General features: G+C 40.9%; 2 protein-coding genes across 2 annotated transcripts in view; both read left to right on the forward strand.

Annotated features, from left to right (window-relative positions):
• LOC117807006 (espin-like protein) overlaps positions 1–21787 on the forward strand; it is a 36139-nt gene that overhangs the window by 1469 nt on the left and 12883 nt on the right. The window contains exons 2-17 of the mRNA XM_034676035.1: positions 68–170; positions 1916–2025; positions 2220–2320; positions 2475–2655; positions 5030–5157; positions 5451–5606; positions 5695–5801; positions 5923–5959; positions 8048–8131; positions 8334–8433; positions 8593–8668; positions 8769–9981; positions 11858–12048; positions 14899–15085; positions 15174–15356; positions 15459–15590. Of these exons, the coding sequence (XP_034531926.1) occupies positions 9688–9981; positions 11858–12048; positions 14899–15085; positions 15174–15356; positions 15459–15590 (987 nt within the window). The 5' untranslated portion in view covers positions 68–170; positions 1916–2025; positions 2220–2320; ... (7 more) ...; positions 8593–8668; positions 8769–9687. The remainder of the gene's footprint in view (positions 1–67; positions 171–1915; positions 2026–2219; positions 2321–2474; positions 2656–5029; positions 5158–5450; positions 5607–5694; positions 5802–5922; positions 5960–8047; positions 8132–8333; positions 8434–8592; positions 8669–8768; positions 9982–11857; positions 12049–14898; positions 15086–15173; positions 15357–15458; positions 15591–21787) is intronic.
• scly (selenocysteine lyase) lies at positions 79–8925 on the forward strand. The gene is made up of 12 exons (XM_034706692.1): positions 79–170; positions 1916–2025; positions 2220–2320; positions 2475–2655; positions 5030–5157; positions 5451–5606; positions 5695–5801; positions 5923–5959; positions 8048–8131; positions 8334–8433; positions 8593–8668; positions 8769–8925. The coding sequence occupies exons 1-12, from the start codon at positions 79–81 to the stop codon at positions 8923–8925; spliced, it is 1329 nt and encodes a 442-aa protein (XP_034562583.1).

A 21787-nucleotide genomic window follows, 5' to 3' on the forward strand; every position in this document is an offset into this window, starting at 1 on the left:
TAAAGCTGTGCTGCTGACCGTAATACGTCTATACAAACATCCTGCTAACAGTCTGATTCCTCACTAGGATTTATCATCATGGCTAAAGCATCTGATGACATCCCTTTGGTGATCGACCACGCCTTCACTCATCAGAACTTGCATCATTTCTCTGAGATGAATCAAGACAGGTAGGAAGGTTTAATTCCTATAAGCTCTTAGCTCTATATTAGGTTACTGTTACCATAATAATGCAAATCATCCTGATCCAATTATTCCCAATGCTATCAACGCTTTGTCAATATTGTAGCATTTAAGTAAGTAAGTAAGTAAGTAAGTAAGTAAATAAGTAAGTAAGTAAGTAAATAAGTAGGTAAGTAAGTAAGTAAGTAAGTAAGTAAGTAAGTAAATAAGTAAGTAAGTAAATAAGTAAGTAAGTAAATAAGCAAGTAAGTAAATAAGTAAGTAAGTAAGTAAGTAAGTAAATAAGTAAGTAAATAAGTAAGTAAGTAAGTAAATAAGTAAGTAAATAAGTAAGTAAGTAAGTAAGTAAGTAAGTAAATAAGTAAGTAAATAAGTAAGTAAGTAAGTAAATAAGTAAGTAAGTAAGTAAGTAAGTAAGTAAGTAAATAAGTAAGTAAGTAAATAAGTAAGTAAGTAAGTAAATAAGTAAGTAAGTAAATAAGTAAATAAATAAGTAAGTAAATAAGTAAGTAAGTAAGTAAGTAAATAAGTAAGTAAGTAAGTAAGTAAATAAATAAGTAAGTAAGTAAATAAATAAGTAAGTAAGTAAGTAAGTAAGTAAATAAGCAAGTAAGTAAGTAAATAAGTAAGTAAGTAAGTAAGTAAATAAGTAAATAAATAAGTAAGTAAATAAGTAAGTAAGTAAGTAAGTAAATAAGTAAGTAAATAAGTAAATAAGTAAGTAAATAAGTAAGTAAGTAAATAAATAAGTAAGTAAGTAAGTAAATAAGTAAGTAAATAAGTAAGTAAGTAAGTAAATAAGTAAGTAAGTAAATAAGTAAGTAAATAAGTAAATAAGTAAGTAAATAAGTAAGTAAGTAAGTAAATAAGTAAGTAAGTAAATAAGTAAGTAAATAAGTAAATAAGTAAGTAAATAAGTAAGTAAGTAAGTAAATAAGTAAGTAAGTAAATAAATAAATAAGTAAGTAAGTAAGTAAGTAAATAAGTAAGTAAATAAGTAAGTAAATAAGTAAATAAGTAAGTAAGTAAGTAAATAAGTAAGTAAGATTTATTTCTAGAGCACCTCTCAAGAACAGAGGTCACAAGGTGCTTTACAACAACAACAATAGAAAACATTAAAAGGCAAAACAGAGGTTGCAAATAAATACAAAAACATGACATATACACAGACAGATTAAACAAAGGCAAGTCTAAACAGAGAGGTCTTCAACTGATTTTTAAACATGTCAGCAGAGTCCACAGTTCTGAGTTCCAGAGGGAGACCATTCCAGAGTTCAGAACCAACAACCTGGAAAGCACAGTCCCCTTTAGTTTCTAACCTGGTACAAGGCACAACCAGTAAACCCTGATCAGAGGACCTCAGAGTCCTGCTGGAGTTATAAGGCTTCAGCAGCTCCCTGATGTAGACTGGAGCCTGACCATTGAGCGCTCTGTACACAACAAGAAGAATTTTAAACTGGATTCTATTCTACATTTAACTGGAAGCCAGTGCAAAGATATGAGGATCGGAGTGACATGAGACCTCCTAGATGATTTGGTTAACAGCTTAGCAGCAGCATTTTGGACCACTTGTAAGCGGTTCAAGGAAGCATTGCTCAGACATGTGAAGAGAGAGTCACAATAATCCAGGCGAGATGACACAAAAGCATGAATAATCATTTTAACTGAACAGGGCACATTAAGCAAGTCTGAGAATATGTGGTCTAATCATAATGTATTTAATGTCATACAGAATCTACATGGACTACAATGCCACAACTCCACTGGAGCCAGAAGTAATTAAGGCCATCACAGAAGCCCTCGAGGATGCCTGGGGAAACCCAAGCAGCAATCACTTAGCAGGTGAACAATTTAATTCCTAAACCAGCATCATGATATCACTTGAATGTACTTTGAATCAGACAGTAAAATGCAAAGTAAGCTGTGTTTGAATATGTGTCCTTCATGTCTGTTTACTAAAGCTATCTCCTGTTAGTTTTGCCGTTACACTTTGAAACCTCAGAATGCAAACAGTACTCAGAATGATTATTTTACAGGTGCTAAAGCCAAGGCAATGATTAGCCAGTCCAGAGAGAGCGTGGCGAGAATGGTTGGAGGTAGAGCAGAGGACATCATTTTCACATCAGGTGGAACAGAGGTAATCATTACTGTCAATGTGCAGCACTGCTTTATCTTTATTTGCCCTGTAATGCAACATGTGTACTGTAGAAAGTGATGATGTCAAAGCTCTGTGAAGAATAGTAGTTTTATTCATTCATCTGTGGTTCATTATGGGTTATAAATCTTTGCAGGCCAATAACCTGGTGCTCAACACTGCTGTCGAGCACTTCAGGAGAAACTACAGGGCTGCTGAGCAAGGAGAGGGGCATCACAATGGAGCCAGTGCCTGCATTCCTCACATTATCATCTCTAATGTGGAACATGACTCAGTCAAACTTGTAGCTGAGAACCTGCAGAAAAATGGCAAGGCAGGTAGGAAACACTCCATTAATGTTTACACAAACAACAGAAGGAACAAAAGGTATATACAAATGTATAATACATTTAGATATTCAAACAGTTAACTTTAGGCTCTAAACCATGTAACTGAGGAGCTTGACTGTAAAAAACACTGTTTAGCTCTTTGTATTGATTTGTCAAAGACATTTGACACAGTGGACCGTGGGTTACTGATTAATGCCCTCCATCATATTGGCATATCAAGATGTGCAGCATCCTGGTTTGCTATCTACCTGTCAAACAGAACAGTGTGTACAGGTAGCTGGAGCCAGCTCTTCTTCTCTAGAGATCCTAAAGGGTGTGCCCCAAGGTTCCGTGTTAGGACCTATTTTATTTTCCATTTATGTCAATGATCTATTTGGTAACTTGTCAAATGCCTGGTATCACTTGTATGCTGATGACACCTTTATTTACTGTTGTTCTTCATCATTAATCAGGCTTTTGAGTTTTTACACTCAGCCTTTAATGTTGTTCAGTCTCGTCTGCTGAAACTAAAACTGGTCCTGAATGCAGACAAACCAAACTGATGCGTTTCTCTAACTCAAGTGAGGCCCCAGAAAATGTCCCCTTGGTCGTAACTTCACAAGGGAAACCCATAGAACTTGTCACTAAGTACAAATACTTGGGTTTTATTTTTGATCGGGAGCTTTAAAGCTAGGGTTGGTAGTCTTGGAAAACCAGCATGAATTCGAATGTAGCTTTTCCTCATGACTCCGTCTAACCCCTCCCCTCCTCCAAAACGACGCCCCCCCGCTCACATGCACGAGCGCCGCTGATTCTCGACCATATGATGGTGACTGATTCAAAACCAAACATTCTCATAGTGAAAGTTAAAAACACAAACAAACATGGCTGCTGTTAGTACTCACAACTGTCATGCTAGCATTATCCAGTTGTACCAGTGACACGATATCAGGAGAAAAGTTATAACACATATATAATACTGTAACAGCTCTACTGTTTGTTAAACGTGTTCAGTGTAGATGTTCTTAATTCCTACAGTGTTGACGGTCAGTGAAGGCATCAGGAGAGGTGTAGAGTGTGCGAGTGGGAGTGAGGAGAGACAAGAGGAAAAGTTCTTCATTCATTCAAACATTGATTGTTGTTTTGTTGGTTGGCGTGATCACGGCCGACAGTGACCGGTTATTAAAGCTCAACGTGTTCACGAATCGGCTCGTCATCACTACAGCGTCCGGACGGACGCTACAACACATATATATTTTCTGTAGGACTTACTGAACGTCATTAATTATTCTGCTTGTTGGTGAGAGCTTTTTAGACTCTCATCCGGACTACAGTCCTGAGCAAAGCACCTCATCAGGTCAGAGGGGACAGGCCCGAGGTCGAGCGAGAGGGGCAGTAAATAGAGTCAGGGGAAGTAGAGGCAGGAGACGGGGACTCGGAGGAGTGCACGCCGGGGAAATGTACGCGCAGGAGGAGGGCAGAATGGCTGGACGGGATTTGATTGGTTTAAAATTTGGGGAGCCAAAAAACGGTGATTGGTTAGTGTTTTCCCAGGTTTACTCCGGCTGTAGATAGCAGCTTTTTTTACCTCTTTTTTAGGAACACATCATGTAATGATTGCAATCAGGACATAAAGATCATTTTAACCAGTATGACAAAAAGTGTATCTAAATCTGATTACCAACCCCAGCTTTAAAGCTCATGGTGATGTGTTGTATTTGGGAGCCTCAGCTAAAAGTTTGCAGTCCTTAAATAGTGTATATCACTGTGCTCTGAGGTTCGTCACGGATTGCACACGCCTCACTCATCACTGTGAACTTAACGTCAAAGCTGACTGGCCATCATTGAGTGTATGAAGGCATACACACACACACACACACACACACACACACACACACACACACACACACACACACACACACACACACACACACACACCGGCTATGTCTGGTTTATAAATGTCTTCTTGGCTTGGTCCCAACTTATTTGTGTGTGTATCTACAAAGATCAAAAAGCCACTATACCTTGAGCTCCTGCGACACTTTACAAATGTGTGTTTCCTGTGTTTGGGTAAGAGAGCGTTCAGTTAGTGATTTCACTTCCTTTAGCTCCATTTTGAAAGACAGACTACAGAACAGTGCCTGTGTTTTTAAAAATGCTGTCTTGTGCTCACAAATTGCACTTTTAAATGATTGACTGTTTCTGCATACTGTCTGTATATATGATTTACTTTGGCGTGTGCTGCTGACCTCTGGGCCAGGTCACCCTTGTAAAAGAGGTCTTGATCTCAAAGGGTTTCTCATGTGGTTAAATAAAAAATAAAATGTATACGTTTTTTTCTTGTTTCTTTCTTTTGATTAATAACTGTGTCTCTTTGTCACAGATGTGACATTTGTACCCGTGTCGAGGGTAACAGCCCGTGCAGAGGTGGAGGATATAATTGCTGCTGTGCGTCCCAACACTTGTCTCATCTCTGTCATGCTGGCCAACAATGAGACAGGAGTCATCATGGTAAGATGGAGATAGAAAATAAGAGACATGACAGCCTCCCCTGTGTTCAGATACATAATAATCTCTTCACATAAACCGATTAGTTTTTTATTATCCAAAATATTTGAGAATAAAACCCCTTCGTTTTAAAGGAGGAACAGTCACAGAAGAGGTAGACAGACAAGCTGATGAATCCTTTAATGTGTCATTTATCAAAGATGATGTGTTAAAAGTAAAATAAAACCTTACATGTTGCTCTAACTTTATGTACAATACGATTTAAGCTGTATACTGAATCAGCTTCTTCTTATCAGCCTATCCAGCAGATCTGCCAGAGAGTGAAATCCCTCAACAAGCAGCATGAGAGGTTTCGGATCCTGCTGCACACGGATGCTGCTCAGGCTCTGGGGAAAATCCGAGTAGATGTGTGTGAACTGGGAGTGGATTATCTCACCATAGTGGGACACAAGGTCAGGAATGAGTTGTATAAAACATCTTGATAAGATATAAAATAAATAAAAAGGTTTGATTAGATAACAGCTTTTGTTTCATTTGAAGTTCTACGCTCCGAGGATCGGGGCTCTGTTTGTGAACGGCCCCGGGACGAGAACACCGCTGTACCCGATGTTTTTTGGAGGAGGACAGGAGAGAAACTTCAGACCAGGGTAACACAGTCTCACATGATACATTATTAATAAAGACTCATATCAGTCTGCATGAAATTAAGACTGCTAACTTTAATATGGCCAAACTAAAGGGTCCACTTTCTCTCTCTGGATGTTACAGCACAGAGAACACACCAATGATCGCTGGGCTGGGAAAGGTATGTGTCCTATAACGCTGAAACTTTCACAGACAGTCCGGCTTTGGGACATTTCTTCAGAGTCTTACCTCCTGTTTCACTCAATAAAGTTTCATCTTTTTAATTAACATGCATGTTTAAGGGGAAATATAGTAGTTAGCTACAAATCTTTGACAGCGTTTGCATTGGTGGTGAAGATATGAGACAGGGTTTATGGAACACTCCTGATAACCACAAATTATATGAACTTCTGAAATGACTTCTTGTCTCTTTAAAGAACAGCATCACTTCTTTATGCTTCTAAAACTATCTTTATAAATAGGAAATGAGTCTTATTAGTGGCTTTATTAATGATTAATTACCTGTTCATGATTAGAGGTGATTCATTGCCATAAATAGAGGTCATTCAAAATCTTATGCAGGGGACTTGCAGCTTTAATGTTTGGTAATAATACAGAAAAAGACAACTCTATATATGAATGTTTCATTATTTATTTTTGTACTCTGCTTTGGCAAAAGCTAATCTGTTCATACCAATAAAACAATCTGAACTTGAACTTGAATAAATGCTCAATATATAACTTTTGGTCAAGTTCATTCTAAGACAGATAATCATTTGGTCCCATTGTATAAAGTGACTTTTTATAGCCTGGCCAACCAAGATACAATCTTTTTAATAGTTTGTGACTGATCCTTAAAACATTAGGAATTCTCTTATTACAGAAAAATAAAGCCTCTTTGTTAAGATTATAACCTTGGAATAAATGTGTAGGAATAAAGTGCAACTGGAACTTTATTTCACCCATATCAGTGTCTTTCAAACTTCCAACTTTAAAATTGTAGGGAAAATAGCTACATCTTTTCGTCCTGTCACTGCTCCTGTTATCTGACTTGTATCCATCATCGTACCATCGTACACAACTCCCGCTGGATCTCCTCCTCGGCGAACACAGCAAGCAAGGCCTGCGCCTCCTCATCACTCCACCGGTCGTAGATCTTCCTCTCACTCATGTCCAGAATCAGCTTTATTGTCTTTGTACAAGTACAATGAAATTTCGTCTGACTTCTCTCCGTTTAAAGATAAGAATTCCAACAAGAATATATATATAAAAAAAAAAGTCCATCAGAGACGATAGCTTGGCCATAATTCTCCTGTCAGCCACCACCTCCACAGGGTCCAGGACTGAGCTGGCCTTCTTCACCAGTGTGTTCAGTCTTGCTCTCCTGTATCCTGTCCGCCCACAGCAGGTGAAACCCTTCCAATGTGAAACCCTTCCAATGTGGCGTTCATGTCCGGTGTTAGCTCTGTTAGCATGATGCTACTCTGCCAGTATTCCCTCTGGTGCTGGGTTAGCTCGTCCACCTTATCATAGATAGATCTTACTTTCCCCATAACGGTGGGTGGAAGGACAGGTCCATGTTGTCTTTTCTTAGCTTGCACCTCAATACCAGCACGTCATTCTTGTTGGTTGTAACCATGGTTACACGTTGGATCTCTGGACACACACAGGAACAAAAAGAGTAAAAACACAACTGCAAACGTAGCCAGTTTGGTGTCCATGGCCAACAAATGAGTCGTTAAAAGAAGAAGACAGGCTCAAAATACCCACGGTTGTAACAAAAAGACAAAGTAAACACTGCAGTGTGCATTTGCAGTGTTTTAAACATGGCGGGTTCAATGAAAACGCCACAAATGCCGGACCAATCAGCAACATGCAGCTTGCAGGCCCTGCCCCCCATGGTCCCGGGACCTTCCAAAAGTACTACCCCCCTAGCAGGGGCTTTTTAGGGGGGATATTATCTACCCCTGAACTAAATTTAGACCCTGGGTCCACAGGTGGAAACACACGTAGTTCAGGGGTAAAGTTCCTCCGGTCCGAAAAACGCCTTGTGTCAGGTACCGCCTATTATTACTAAACTTTGAAACAGAGGGACATCTTTCACTGTCTGAATCCTGACTACATTGTGAAGCTTCAGTTGTATTTGACCAATAGATTGCTTATCATTTGAAGACAAACTCATGCAATGGTGTTGGATTGAGACAGACAGAATTTAAAGATTTCTAACATGATATATTTTATAGCTTCTGATTCTGTTTGTGTCTGTCAGGCTGCAGAACTGGTGGCCTCTAATCTGTCAGAATATGAGAGTCACATGCAATGTATCAAACTGTACCTGGAACAACGGCTGGAGGTAAGTTTGTTTTCCCACATTCTCAGGATGTTGAAAAGGGGTGTGTCATGTTTACAGCTCTCAGTGTCACTTAATGTATCTGAAATACTGGAGCATGATTGTGTTAATCTGAGAGATTTGTTGTTTGTTTAAAAAAATATGAAAAATATGTTATAAATGTGTAGTAAATGTGTAATAAATGTTATATAAATTTTTCTTTTAGGCCGTATTTAATGAGAAGATCCGCTTCAACAGCCATTACCCCGGCTCTGATATCCTCCCTAATACATGTAACATGTCCATCCTGGGCCCAGGATTACAAGGTGATCTCATGACCCATCCGTCTCTGTCCCATGTGTGCTAGTCCAAAACACTGAGCTCTAACCCTACACCCGTGTTGGTCAGAGGCAGGTCATGACCTCCACAGGGCTATTTGTATACTACAAAGGCCCTGAATGATTAATCTCTCACTGCTGCTTTAGGCTGGAAGGTATTATCCAACTGTGAGAGGCTGCTGGCCAGCGTTGGTGCTGCCTGCCATTCAGACAGTGGACACAGGTAAAGTAGCCGCCCATTCACCTGCTATTCTTTTTTCCACACTCCGTCTTTATCGCAGTTACATAACTCCCCCTCCCTCTGCGCTGTGTCTGTCCGTCAGGCCCTCACATATCCTCCTGAGCAGTGGCGTCCCCGCAGAGGTGGCAGCTAACGCCCTGAGGTTGAGCGTGGGCAGAGGGACGACTAACGCAGATGTGGATGCAGTCGTAGAAGATCTGAGGGAAACAGTGCAGCTGCTGGAGGAAGCACGCCGATGACATAAACACTTATCCTGGAGGTCAAATAAGGATGTACAGAACTGAAATACATCTGTGCTTATTGTTATATCAACTGAGAGTGTAAAATGGATGAAATATTTAATATAAGGAATAAAAGGGGAGAACTGGAGGTAACATAAGGGGCAATGTTATAAAGACATGAATGTGCTCAGCTTTCATCACGTCATGGGAGTAGCTAATCAGCTAATTAAAGTCTGGGGACGTTGATTATTGCACACACTTTAAATATTTTTATGAATCCACTTTGAAGGTCTGTCAGAACTCTAATGTTGCAGATTTATCAGCTGTTAAATCATCCCCATTGAGAGTTCCATGTTTAACAGTTGTAAAAAAATAACACTCATTGTAATCCACCATGCCTTGGCTCTGACTTCTCCCATTACTTAAGTTTCCGTGCTGCCTCAGCTCCCCCATCTCCAGTGAAGCGGTGGTGCATGTGCCAGCATATGGTCACTGCCACACAAAGGAGAGCAGGAGGCCACGAGTGGAGCGCCTACACCCGTCTTTCATTACCTTTCTATCTCGCCGCTCTGACCCCCTCCTCTCTCCCTAACAGCCATGCTGGCCAGCTGGCTGCTGCTCAGGTGTCACTTTCCTGGCTCAAGTGGAGGCAATGAGTGCATGAGTTTTTTGTTATTATATGAGAGTTGAGCATGAAACAGAGATGATAGCCTGATGGGATGTTCAGAGCTCCAGGGAGCTTGTGTTCGTGTGCCATAACCAGCTCATAGCTGCCAGGTGATGGTGCTTCACCGAGCCATCCAGGCTGCTCGAGCTGGGGATCTTGCTCTCCTGAGGGAGCTCTCATCTTCTGGTCACCTCTCTTCAGCCATCACTGATGTTCAAGGTGCAGGCCCGGTGCACCATGCTGCAAGGTGCGGACGCCTAGAGTGCCTGGAGTTCCTGGTGGGAGAACTTGGGCTGGCAGGTGACATCCGGGCCTCGAACAGGGCCACACCAGCACATGATGCTGCAGCTACCGGCCACATCCGGGAGCTGCAGTGGCTGGTGGACCAAGGAGGCTGCAACATAGAGGTAAGTGTATCCACAAAGAACAGTCTTTAGAGAGCTCTGATGCCTTGGAGAGATGCCATGTTCAGCTCTCCTGGTAATTTGTACCCACTCAGCAGTGCATGAGTCTATATTCAGACTTTGATGGCCATCTAACTGATCCCAGACTGAGGTTACATCACTGCAGTTGTAAAAAAGGTACAGTACAGTACCTTTTCAGATGTGTTACCAGCTGATTACATCATATGGTGTTGACTTACTAAGTATCCATTAGTGTTATGTAGCAAGTGTAATTATTTTCAGGTGCACGTGGGCAGCTCCCTCTGAACTGAGCTATTAGTATGGAGCGAGGTTTACCACAAAGCCCCCGAGAGGAGTTTTTGACTGGTTCTGAAGCAGACTAGAATAAACAGTTTTCGCCTGCAATGAACAAACAAGTCCAACAATGACAATACTGAAAAGTTCTATAACTTTTAATGCCTGTAAACACTCTGAGACAAAAGAAAATACAGCATGTTGAAGAAACAGTCTGGTTTAACTTTCCTGCAGCAAAGATTCACAGTGAGGGATACATTTCCCTGTTAAGGAAAGCAGCATGAGATTTCTGTGAAGAAACATGACCTTGACATGGACAGGATGAAACCAGCAAAGATGTAAGGGGTTCAACTTTGTCCACATGAGGCATCAAAATAAACACAAACAGAAAATTCCTTACAGGAGCTTTAATCTGTGTTTGTAGAAAACTATAAAGTATACCCTGAGCTGCAGGAATAAATGTATCAAAAGAAAAGTATCCACAGTTAATTTGATAATGATTCACTTCAGTCATTTTTTTCCAGTATAAGAAAATATATTAGTGGTTTTATTTTTTATTAAATGTGAGTAATTTTTCATAGCGATATCATTTTTTTAATTTACATTTATCTATAAATATTTATTATAAATCCTATTTACAGTCATAAAGGTGAAAGGAAGAGTCTTAAGCTTTTAGATCATTGGTTGCACTAAATAATCTGTTTCTCTTTGGCCTCTGTTCATTTGTAATGACATCTTTGTTTTACCTCTTATACACTTAAAAGATTTGTTGATGAGTTGTAAAGAAATCAGCAGATAAAGGATTATCAATGCAATCCTTAAATATACATACACATTATGACTGGACAGGGAGAGCACACCCAACGTTTTATCAAAACAATCTTTTGTTCTCATTCTCTCAGTTATACACTGAACGGAGACACTCAAGCATCTAAATTAGAAGTCCTCATGAGAATGTTTACTGCAATTTAAGAAAAAAAAGACCCTTTTCAAGAATGTGGCCCCTAGTCTTTGAAACAAAAGTTCTCCTTTATGAAGCTGATAAACTAAAAGATTTGTTTTTATTTATTTATGAATTTAAAAACACCCCTCTTTCTATTTGAATCATGGTAGCCACTGTACACACTCCCTGTCACGGCTCGACCTGCAGGCGTCTTCATTCATGCAGAGTTTGTTAGATGGTCTCCCCGTCACTTGGCACCAAATATTTTGAATTTGCTCCTGAAAATCCTTAAAACGACCACTGAGATAATCCCATGTTATAAATTATGGCCTGACTGATTTCAACTGTTTTTTGCCCTTAATATTTTAATTGTTCATTGTTCATTTTATGCACTGCATTGTCAAAGCTTGCCTCCTGACCTCTTCATATCATAGATTGTCCTGATTTATCCATATTTTCTTGTCTTCTCTGATGACTTTATTTGTGATGGCTCTGTTGCTGTTGTTGGTACTTTGGTACCATTGTGAACTAAGGGTCCTCTGTCAGTTAATTTTCAGACTTTCAATTAATAGATAAATGACATGACAAGCACTTAGTGTTCATCAAACTCCTTTGACCTCTGACCTTTTTGAATGTCCTCAGGATAAGGATGCTTCTGGTGCAACAGCGCTCCACCTGGCCGCCCGGTTTGGTTGTGTTGGGGTTGTTGAATGGCTTCTTTCTGTTGGAGGAGAGGCGGAGCTGGAGACTAACTGTGGAGCTGTACCTGCTCACTATGCTGCAGCCTATGGGGACCTTACCTGTTTAAAACTGCTGCTTCAACATGCACATGGGTGAGTTCACAGCCACCACTAACTGTTCTTTAAAGCACAGAAAATCCACTGTGACGGTGATTATCTTCTTCATACATTAATATGATGAAGGCTGAATGACGCAGAGCCATCGCCCCACAACAGCATGTAGACCTGTGACACCTGGTCATTTTAACACACTTAGGGAAGGGGTTTATCAAATGTCTTAAAGGAACAAGTTTAGGAAGTCAACATTTCTTTGTTTTGAAAAGTGTTCAAACTGTTACAAACATTACTCTTATTATATGAATTAAAATGGGAAGAGTAACGGCTCAAGCCTTCAGCTTTACAGTAAGCTGCCCCCTACTGTCCGACCTGCAGAAACCAGAGAAGATCCTTCACTTTACTGCTACTTTGATTCCAACCATTCATGCATTACTTTTGGCAAACATCACACTGAATTAAAACAATTTGAGGCTGCGCATCAGATTGGGATTGTTTAAATCATCTCAAAATGTCCTATAATGTCATGTCAGTAAAATTTTACACTTCCTTTTCAGGCACCAGGAATATATCTGTAAAGCTTTTCTTTGATGGGTCTGCTTATGAAACACTATAATAAATATGTTGCAATTGGACAGCCTCAATGATTGTGTTTTTCTTCTTACTACTACACTCTTCAGACTGATAGATTTTTAAATAAGTTATTTTTCTTTACTCTTTAAAATTTTTTACTTCTATTTTTGGATTCATGAGCATTTTATTATTTAGACTAACACAAATTGAATCTCCTCTGCAGTCCTCAGATTATTAAGATTATTAGAACTTAATACAATTTGAAAGAGATTAACTTTTTACAGTATTTTAGAGAGTAAAGCAAATAATATATTGAATGTTTGTTAGATATGACAGACTCACAGAGTCAATGGTAACCTCAACCAAGTTTGTCTGTTGGCGTGTTACATTTTCAGCCCACCTGGTCCAGAGTTTAACAAACACATCTTTCTAAAGACGAAATCAAAAAATATATCCCTAATATCAAAATAATACTTCCAATATCATTCATTGTAACAATCTACTCTTGTATCCTGGGGAGTTAGGAAGTAACCAGCACCTGGTGAGTGTTTTAGAAGCAGACTTCATAATGCCAAACATGTATTCATCAATATGCCTTTCATGAAACATTACATGCTGCGGCAGATCCGTGCTAAAGTATGTTTTTTATAGCTTTATAGAACTCTGCTGAAAGGCCTTATTACAGGACACACCCAGATGTTTTTATTTTTTGAAAATCACAGAAATGAAGAAGGGTTTTTTTTGCATGACTTATAAATAAACAGTGTATACCATTAGGAGACAATTGCCCAGTGTAGGAAAGGTGAAATATCAACCTCCTCCCATCAATCCCATCTCTCCCATCAAACCTGAGACAGTGGCACTTGTTGAGTATGTGCCTTGACCTGCTTCACCTCCTGGTTATAATAATAATAATAATACATTTTATTTAGAAGCGCCTTTCAAAACACTCAAGGTCGCTTTACAGACAGATTAAAACACAATAAATAAAACAACACGATAAAATAAAAACAACAAGCAAAGTAACACCAAGTTAAAAATGAAGCAGTGGAAATTAAGCAGGGAATGCAGTTTGGGTTTTGAGTTTTGATTTGAAGAGGGGTAGTGAGTCAGAGTTTCGGATGTCTGGTGGGAGTGAGTTCCAGAGTTGGGAGCAGAGCGACTGAAGGCTCTGCTCCCCATGGTGCTGAGACGGGCAGGGGGCACAGAGAGGTGGAGAGAGGAGGAAGACCTGAGGGAGCGAGAGGGGGTGACGATGTGGAGGAGATCAGACAGATACGGGGGGGGAGAGGTTGTGAATGGCCTTGAATGCGTAAAGGAGAATTTTGAAATTGATTCTGAGTTTGACCGGTAGCCAGTGGAGCTGCTGGAGGACGGGGGTGATGTGGTGAAAGGAGGGGGTTCTGGTGATTATGCGGGCTGCAGAGTTTTGGACCAGTTGAAGTTTATGGAGGGATTTGTGCGGGACACCGAAGAGGAGTGGTTACAGAAGAGTATGACAGTAACTTGCATGAAGTATGGCAAGGTCGGACCATGAGTAACATGTGAATAATACATGCTGAGTAGATACTGTAACTCTCATGTCAGCTTTGCGGTTGTTAAAGATCAGAATGCATGCTGACTGATGTAAATGTGACCTGTGTCAAAAAGGTGCCAATTTTTACACTCTTTATCATCCTGATTGTTAATGTAAAATGTCATAAAACACACAGAACAAAGAGGGAAAGTAAGAGGTGCACTCTCTTAAAAAAGTCAAACATATATATATACACTTTAATGAGTGAAATGCCCCCAAAAAAAGTCTCCTAAACACAGCCGGCTCACAACAGTAACAAAAGTGAAGTCTGTTTGTCACACTTTGAGCCTAAATTTCAGTCTTTATTAGGATGTAAACTAATTAAAAAATGTGTAATTTCATTTTTATTTCATTCATATAGTTTAGTGTATTTGTTCCTTCACCGGCATTGGTTTCCATTTCTGAGGAGATACAGAAATATGGCTGATGAAGGGCTTGAAAAAGAATTTAGGACTATTAAAATGTGACTTGCTTTACATGAAAACTAAATTTCAGCTTTTTGGATAACTACAGGCTCAGAGTTCAGACACGTTTTACAACTTAAACAACTTAGGGACCATTAAATCTACATGTTTAGCATCCTGGAACACTACTTGTTCAATTCTTAGATATAATAATTTGCAAACTGACTGCTATTTGTCAACAATGAGAATCAAATCAATGTGTTGCATCAGATGAAACTAATTATAATTATAAGTATTTAACAGCTGACAGTCTGGATGTGTGTTGTTGGATTACAGCTGTGTGAACCATCAGACCGGACTTGGTGCGACCCCCCTTTATCTAGCCTGTCAGGAGGGACACCTGCCTGCTGTGGAGTACCTTGTGAATGACTGCAGTGCTGATGTCCACCTGAGGGCCCACGATGGCATGACCTGCCTGCATGCAGCTGCTCACATGGGCCACCAAGCCGTGGTGGTGTGGCTGGTGAGTAAACAAACACACTAAAGGTTTCCTGGATGTGTTTGTGTTTCCTTTTCTCATCTCTGAATGTTTTTCCTTTAACACCAAACAGGCCACCTGCACTGATGTCAGCCTGTCCTGCCAGGACAGAGAGGGAGCGACTGCTCTGCACTTTGCTGCCAGCAGAGGGCACTATTGCATCTTAGAGACACTGCTCCACATGGGTTCAAAGGTCATCAAGGATTACTGGGGAGGGACCCCACTGCATGATGCTGCAGAGAATGGAGAGCTGGAGGTCAGATTGAGTTTATTCATGTCATAGTTTGTGCCAATCAAACTTTTCTTCAAAGCAGGTATTCTCTATAAATAGCTGTCTTTGTCTTGTCCCTTCTCTCAGTGCTGTAAAATCATTTTGGCCAATCATGCAAACCCCTCAGATCGTGACGTTGATGGGTTCACAGCAGCAGACCTGGCAGCATACAATGGACACCATGAATGTGCCAGATATCTCTGTGCCACGGGGAGAAACGTAAGCTCTCACTTACATTTGATGTTGTTTTGCAAAGTGTTCTTGTTATGAGCCTCTCTCTGTGTCAGCACTGCCCAGCTGTTTACTCTGGCATGAAAATCAAAGCCAATTTGGGGAGTATGGTCAACAGCAAACATCTGGAAGGTCTTGGAGCCTCGCTGAGTCATTTCTTACTTTGTGACATGTATTTCACGCAGGTCAGGCATGTTCTTCTCCGGCTCTGTTGTCTTCCACTCAGCCTGATGGCTGTGCTCTCAGTTTAAGAGGTCTCACTAAGTGGAGGATGAGAGCTTTTGTGTTTTAATAAGGTATTACAGGCGATGATGGCGTGAGTGCTGGAGGAGATTTTGGTTCTCAGTTTTCTGCTGAGGACTCTCTCAGATTAGCTCTTTGTTTTGTGCAGACGCACGACACTCCTTCATGTGATTGATGAATATTTTAGTGCTAACACCTTTGTTTGTGCTGGTGTTGGCTGTACAAGTCAGGGGTCAATGAGCTCAAATACATACTGACTTTTCTGGGTGTATTTGTTTTCTTTTAAATAACCACGCATTTATTAGGTTTACAGAATTACAGGTGATGCTGGCTCTGAAGAAGCTCTGAGCTGAAGAAGCCAATTTAAATAGGAAACAGAAAATACCGTTAACTGGAAGAGCCTATGGGGAGTACTCTGTCAGCAGACTTGTTGAACCCTAAAGTCCACATGCACTCTGTCGTTTTTCTCCCTTTCACACTTCACTTGCCGCCTATAGCCCAGACTACACAGGGATATACACAGAGTAACGAAAGCTGTCGGCCAATAGCAGCCATGAATAAGTCAGAAGAGAAGAGCAGCACTCATACATAAAGAGGATGATGATAGGGAGCTGGTGAGGCGTTGCTGCAGAGCTCTCCCTTCAGAAATAATCCTCCCGATGAACAATAGGGAGCTAATTAGTGCTGGGGCCGCTGCGACGTCCAACGCACCCGGAGTCGTCGCCAGCTAAGGGCCTATCAGTTACCCCTCTCCAGCGGCTCAGGTAGAGGGCCCGGGGGCTGAGTTTGTTATGAGATCCACAAGCTTAAGTTTCAGCGTTTTCACCATTCTGATGCCTGGAACCAGCAACTCTATCCCTCTGTGGACTTGGAGAGCAGGATGTCACCGGCTTCAAACACGCGTTTGATTGTGTGTCATGTTTTTTTCCAGGGACTTGAAGTGATATGATTGTCACTTCTACATACTGTGTGATGTGGCTTGTAGACAGACTAATGGATCATGTTTCTTTTGATTACACAAACCGAGGCTTGATGTGAACAAAGAGGTCACCTGATAGAGAACCTGAAACAGCAGTTGATTGATTTTAATCAGCATAATATTTGGAGAGCAGAGCATGTTTTGCCGTGCAGGTAGACGTGCTTTAATTACATTTCTGGTGATGTTTCAGGTTTGTAATGTCCTGCGTAGATCACAGGTTTCATTGGGTCTTAAGTGTCACTCTGATCATCTCATTTCCGAGCAGTGACCTAAATGAGTCGGGATGTTGACCAAAGAGAGCAGTACATTTGGCCTCTCCGCATGTTTGGATCGCTCACAACGAGGTCAGACTTGTTCAGCTCTGTCAACCGCACTTCCTCATCTCGCATCTCAGAAACAGCTGCAATCAAATAAACAGTGTGTTGTGAGGTTTACTTCACACACATTTGGGGCTTTTGCTCTCAGCTCACTGAGATCAGGCCCAAGAAGCTGTTTAAGGACAGTATTTTTAGATTACTTAGCCAGAGGAGGCAAGCTGTTGTCTTATTCATCACTGTGTTGTTTAGGATGTTTCCAAAGTTTCCGCTTCTGTGTTTTCGCAGTTATAAACAAAACATGTTTGAGAAGCTTTTTGTTGGACGAAAAGATCCTGAACTCCTTATTATGAAGCCTCCCATCCTATTTCACACCCGGTCTGTTGATCTGTTAGAGTGTTGCAAAGCCTGTCAGCATCAGAAATAAACAGGGGTGCAATTTAAAGTACTACCGATAGCATATCTCCATACACCATGTTTCACTCTCTGCTCGTACACAAACTTTACATTGTTGTAATGCCAACGTGTTAAATCCAATCTATAGCCTTAGAGCAGTGAGAATTATGAGCCCCACATACTTCTGCGTCGATGTGTCCGTGTCGCGCAGCAATTCTCCTCCGAAACGCTTGAGGGCAGTGTGGTCTCTCTGATAGCCGGTCGCCTGCTTCCGGTCCTGTTACGATCTCTGTTTACTTTTCCACAGAGTTTCAGAGCGTGTTATGTTAATCTACAGCTGATACATGTTGCTGTTTATCATACAGACATGATTACATGAAGAATAGAGAGGAGGAGATGAAATACACGGCCGATGTGTGGCCGATATCCGGGATCCCGGAAGTGCTGTGAATGCGGGAAAGACAAAGCCGTCGAGCGGACCAATCACAGAGCTTGCGGTCCGCGTCGGCTCTACGCGTAGTTACATTTTGGAGGAGGTGCACGTCTGCTACGTGCGTAGGTACGGGAGCTACGCGGACCTACGGCGTAGGCTACGCCGTCGATTCGACGCAGAAGTATAAATCAGCCTTTAGTCCATTAATCTACGGGTATAATATCAAGAGAGTACTTCACTTTCTTTTCTATTACTGGTTCATTATTAAAAGCAGCTGTAAGGAATTCGTTCTGTGTTGAATTTGGCGGCCCCTGTGGACAGAAGCGGCATTACAAGTGTCGTAAAGATGATCAAGCATCATAGCCCTGTTTTTATTTTCACTGCTCAGTATTCACTGGAAATCCTGTGTGCAGGATTTGCAGCGATAAGGCAGTATTAAGTGGCTATGTAATATCATTACCTGTAATATGTTGACGATGAAGCTTCTTTTAACGGATTCGGTTGACCTGTAATTATAATAATTTGTCTGTAAAGCTTGTACTCACATGGCAGCCACGTTCCTGCTGTTATGCTCATGGTGGAAAACTTAAATGCTGGTTTAGTATTGTACTGCTGTTAGAGCCTGATGGCCGTGTTAGCATAGAGATACTGACATTTTAAACATTATCTTCCACCACATTCTAGTGTCAAACAATATGGGATGATACTTGAATTACTGTCAAACAATAGCAAACATTAGCGTTCAACCTCCTCCAAGCTAAAACTACATTTGATAATGTTTAGCAATATGGTAAATTCTTTGGCAATATTGGCTAACAGTAATGTTGGCATGCCAAAGGTTATGTTAGGTAGCTAGGAGTGGTGTTAGCTTAAATTAATGTTAGAGAGCTAATGGTGATGTTAGCTTTGAATTAGTTGAACCCATAGACTGTTTAAATAATGGACGTAGTATCCGTGACGTCACCCATTTGTTCCTGAGCGCTGTTTTGAAGCCAGTTGGCAGCGGCAGCCATATTGGAAATGATGAACTGAACCAGGCATTGTGTGAAGTAAAGAGGCGGAGTTTGAGTCTCCTAGCCAACAGCTATGTGTTCCCGTCTGGGATTCAAGTCAGTCGTGTCCTTATTTGGGCAAAAACTCGTAATCTTAGTATCTTCTGAACCGTCGCGTTAGAAATAAATTCACCCCCCGTACAGTGTGTGTTGATAGAGAAATTAGCTACGTAGAGTCAAGACGTTTTTTGAACCAGGCTGTAAACATGTTTATTTCTGCTGTAAAGATCGTCTCTTTGAATGGGTGTGTATGTGGTTTCCGGGGTTTCTGCAGCCAGCCTCTAGTGGATTCTCGATGAATTGCAGTTTATAACACTTCAGCATGGGCTTCATATTTTGAGACCGGAGGTTGCCGCTTGGTTGAACCCTTACTTTAGCTGTGTTGCTCACTCAACATGTCGTTTTAACTTGCAATATGGCCCCCAATGGCCGAGGGTAAGGACAGAAAACTGCAACATTTTTTACAATATTAAGTCACAACATTGTGACAGAATAAGAGCTTTTAACTCACTAGAAAATAGCCCCAATATGAATGTAGTCATCATCATCTCTTCACAATAATTAGCAAATAAGAGGCTACAGCTGGCCAAACATGAATGTAATGTAATGTTATTAGCTAGTTGTGTTACAGTAACATCCACATTGACTTCCATGGACTGCAGACAGTATTTTCCTTTAAAAAGAGAGTTATTAAAAAATGAGGGACAGGAGAGGTTTTTAACTTCTTGAAGTCCAGCAATTCTCTCCATCTGCTGAATGACAGACCAAGGTTGACTCTCGTCTGCGCTCTTTCTTCTTTCCTGATCCTGTCCTGTTCATGGTTGAAGTTTCCTCGAGAGTAAAACTTCCTCCTTCTTCCCTTTAACTGGCTACCATACATACTCTAAATCTTTGCTGGGGAAAATGCAGATATGTTCTCTTGTGGTCAGCATTCTTTGAATAACTGTAGTGAAATCTGACCTGAGGGCAGTTCTGACTAGCATTTAAGATAACTTCATAGAGACAGTCGTCTCCTTGCTGGTTACTTCTGAAGTTCATACAGAGGTATTAGTTTTCAATTAATGGGGCGGCAGTAGCTCAGTCCATAGGGACTTGGCTTGGGAACCGAAGGGTCGCCGGTTCAAGTCCCAGCATGGATGAAGTTTGGCAAGTGGACTGGTGGCTGGAGAGGTGCTGGTTCACTTGCCTGGGCACTGCCCTTGAGCAAGGCACTGAACCCCCAACTGCTTGGGGTGCGCTGATTGACGGCAGTATCCTCACTCTGACATCTCTCCCTAAGCATGTTCACTGCATGTGTGTGCATTTGTATGTATATACCAAAAAAACTGTATGTGTAGCATGTCCAAAAATAGCATGAGTGAAAAATTGAATTTCCCCCCTGGGGGTCAATAAAGTACCTTTCTTTCTTTTTAAGACTATTTCATAACCACTTGAAAACTTGAAGGTTGAAGTCATTTTTAACTGCTGAAATGCTAATTCACCTGTTCAAACTTCTCATGTGTAAATATAAGCCGTTACATTTTCATATGAGCAACAACTTGGGTTTTAAAACCAAGTGATTCATTGTAAATAATTATTTACCAACTGTAAAAACACAGTAAATTGCAGTCCTTTTGCTCTTTGCCAAAAAAAATCTATCAAGCAAAGAAGCTTGAAAATATATATCTGAAGAAACAGAGATAGAACAGGATATTGAAAAAACAAAGTCTTGAAAAACGTGTCCGCGATATGTAACAGTACTCAGTTTGTTATTGTCAGCTTTTTCCACCCAACAGTCAAACCCATCTTTGGAAGCTTATGGTATCACATGGTGTTTTCCACTGTCACATCTCACCCATTTGACCCCCACCGTCACAACAAAAAACACCTGAGGAATAAGCTCCTCTATTCACTTGTCACAAGTGGAAAAAGCGTCTGAACGCACATGGATAAAATGTCTCTTTCCCAGCTGCTTTGACAAGTCTTCCGCTGATACTTCCCTTCGTGCAACAACGCAGCCAATGGTTTGTCCATGCATTAGTGACATTACCGGCCATCCTATCCTGTCCCTTAATTATTAACAGCATTCTCCGATCAGAGTTTATTGTTTATTGCCTGGCGGCCGTTAAGCCACTGGCAGAGATGCTGATGTTAGTGTCAAACAAGTGGTTGGTGATCTTCAGATAGTGTCTCATCCACAACAAGGAGCGACCGCCCTGGATACCTGGCTGCTGGAGCCGGTGCCTGTGGAGTGTCACTGTGCAGTGAAGTCGTACTGGTGAGCACTGGGAGTAAGCTGCAGGTCGAGGTTGGTGTGTTTTATGCTGGATTATCAATGACTTCCACTATGATTTGTGGCGTGTGTGCTGCTTCTGCTTGTTTTTAATCCTAGTTGCTTAAGAACATTATTTTTAAGTTTTTTATAAGTGACTGGAGGGGCTGAGTAATATTTTTAAAATGAAAGGAAAGCTTTGTTCTGTTAAGAGGCCCTCGTTGGCAGATGTTTTGGCAGCATTTTAGCTGATTTCTGATCAGTTGTGGCCTCTTACGGTTAGGCATGACTAATATTCCCAGCTCATGACCTTACTATATGTTGTCATTGTTGATTTCTGCAAATTGCACATAGATTTGTTTTAAACCTGCACTGTTTCTCCTGCTCCAGCATGTTATGAAAGTGTTACAACACGAGGTATAGAAATAATACTTTAGTTTAACACTTGTCTTGTTGTGCTTCTATGGATGTTAAAGCTCTAAGTGTTGACAGAAGCATTATCTTGGTCTGTTGTTAA

The sequence above is a fragment of the Notolabrus celidotus genome, chromosome 2 (assembly GCF_009762535.1).
Source record: "Notolabrus celidotus isolate fNotCel1 chromosome 2, fNotCel1.pri, whole genome shotgun sequence".
Lineage (NCBI taxonomy): Eukaryota > Metazoa > Chordata > Actinopteri > Labriformes > Labridae > Notolabrus > Notolabrus celidotus.

What these genes read in the sequence shown, in the direction of transcription:
- scly (XM_034706692.1), top strand. Translation starts at nt 79, where the DNA reads ATGGCTAAAGCATCTGATGACATCCCTTTGGTGATCGACCACGCCTTC. An exon ending in TGATCGCTGGGCTGGGAAAG is followed by an intron (nt 5,960 to 8,047) that starts GTATGTGTCCTA and finishes TGTGTCTGTCAG; the next exon opens with GCTGCAGAACTGGTGGCCTC. An exon ending in CCTGGGCCCAGGATTACAAG is followed by an intron (nt 8,434 to 8,592) that starts GTGATCTCATGA and finishes CTGCTGCTTTAG; the next exon opens with GCTGGAAGGTATTATCCAAC.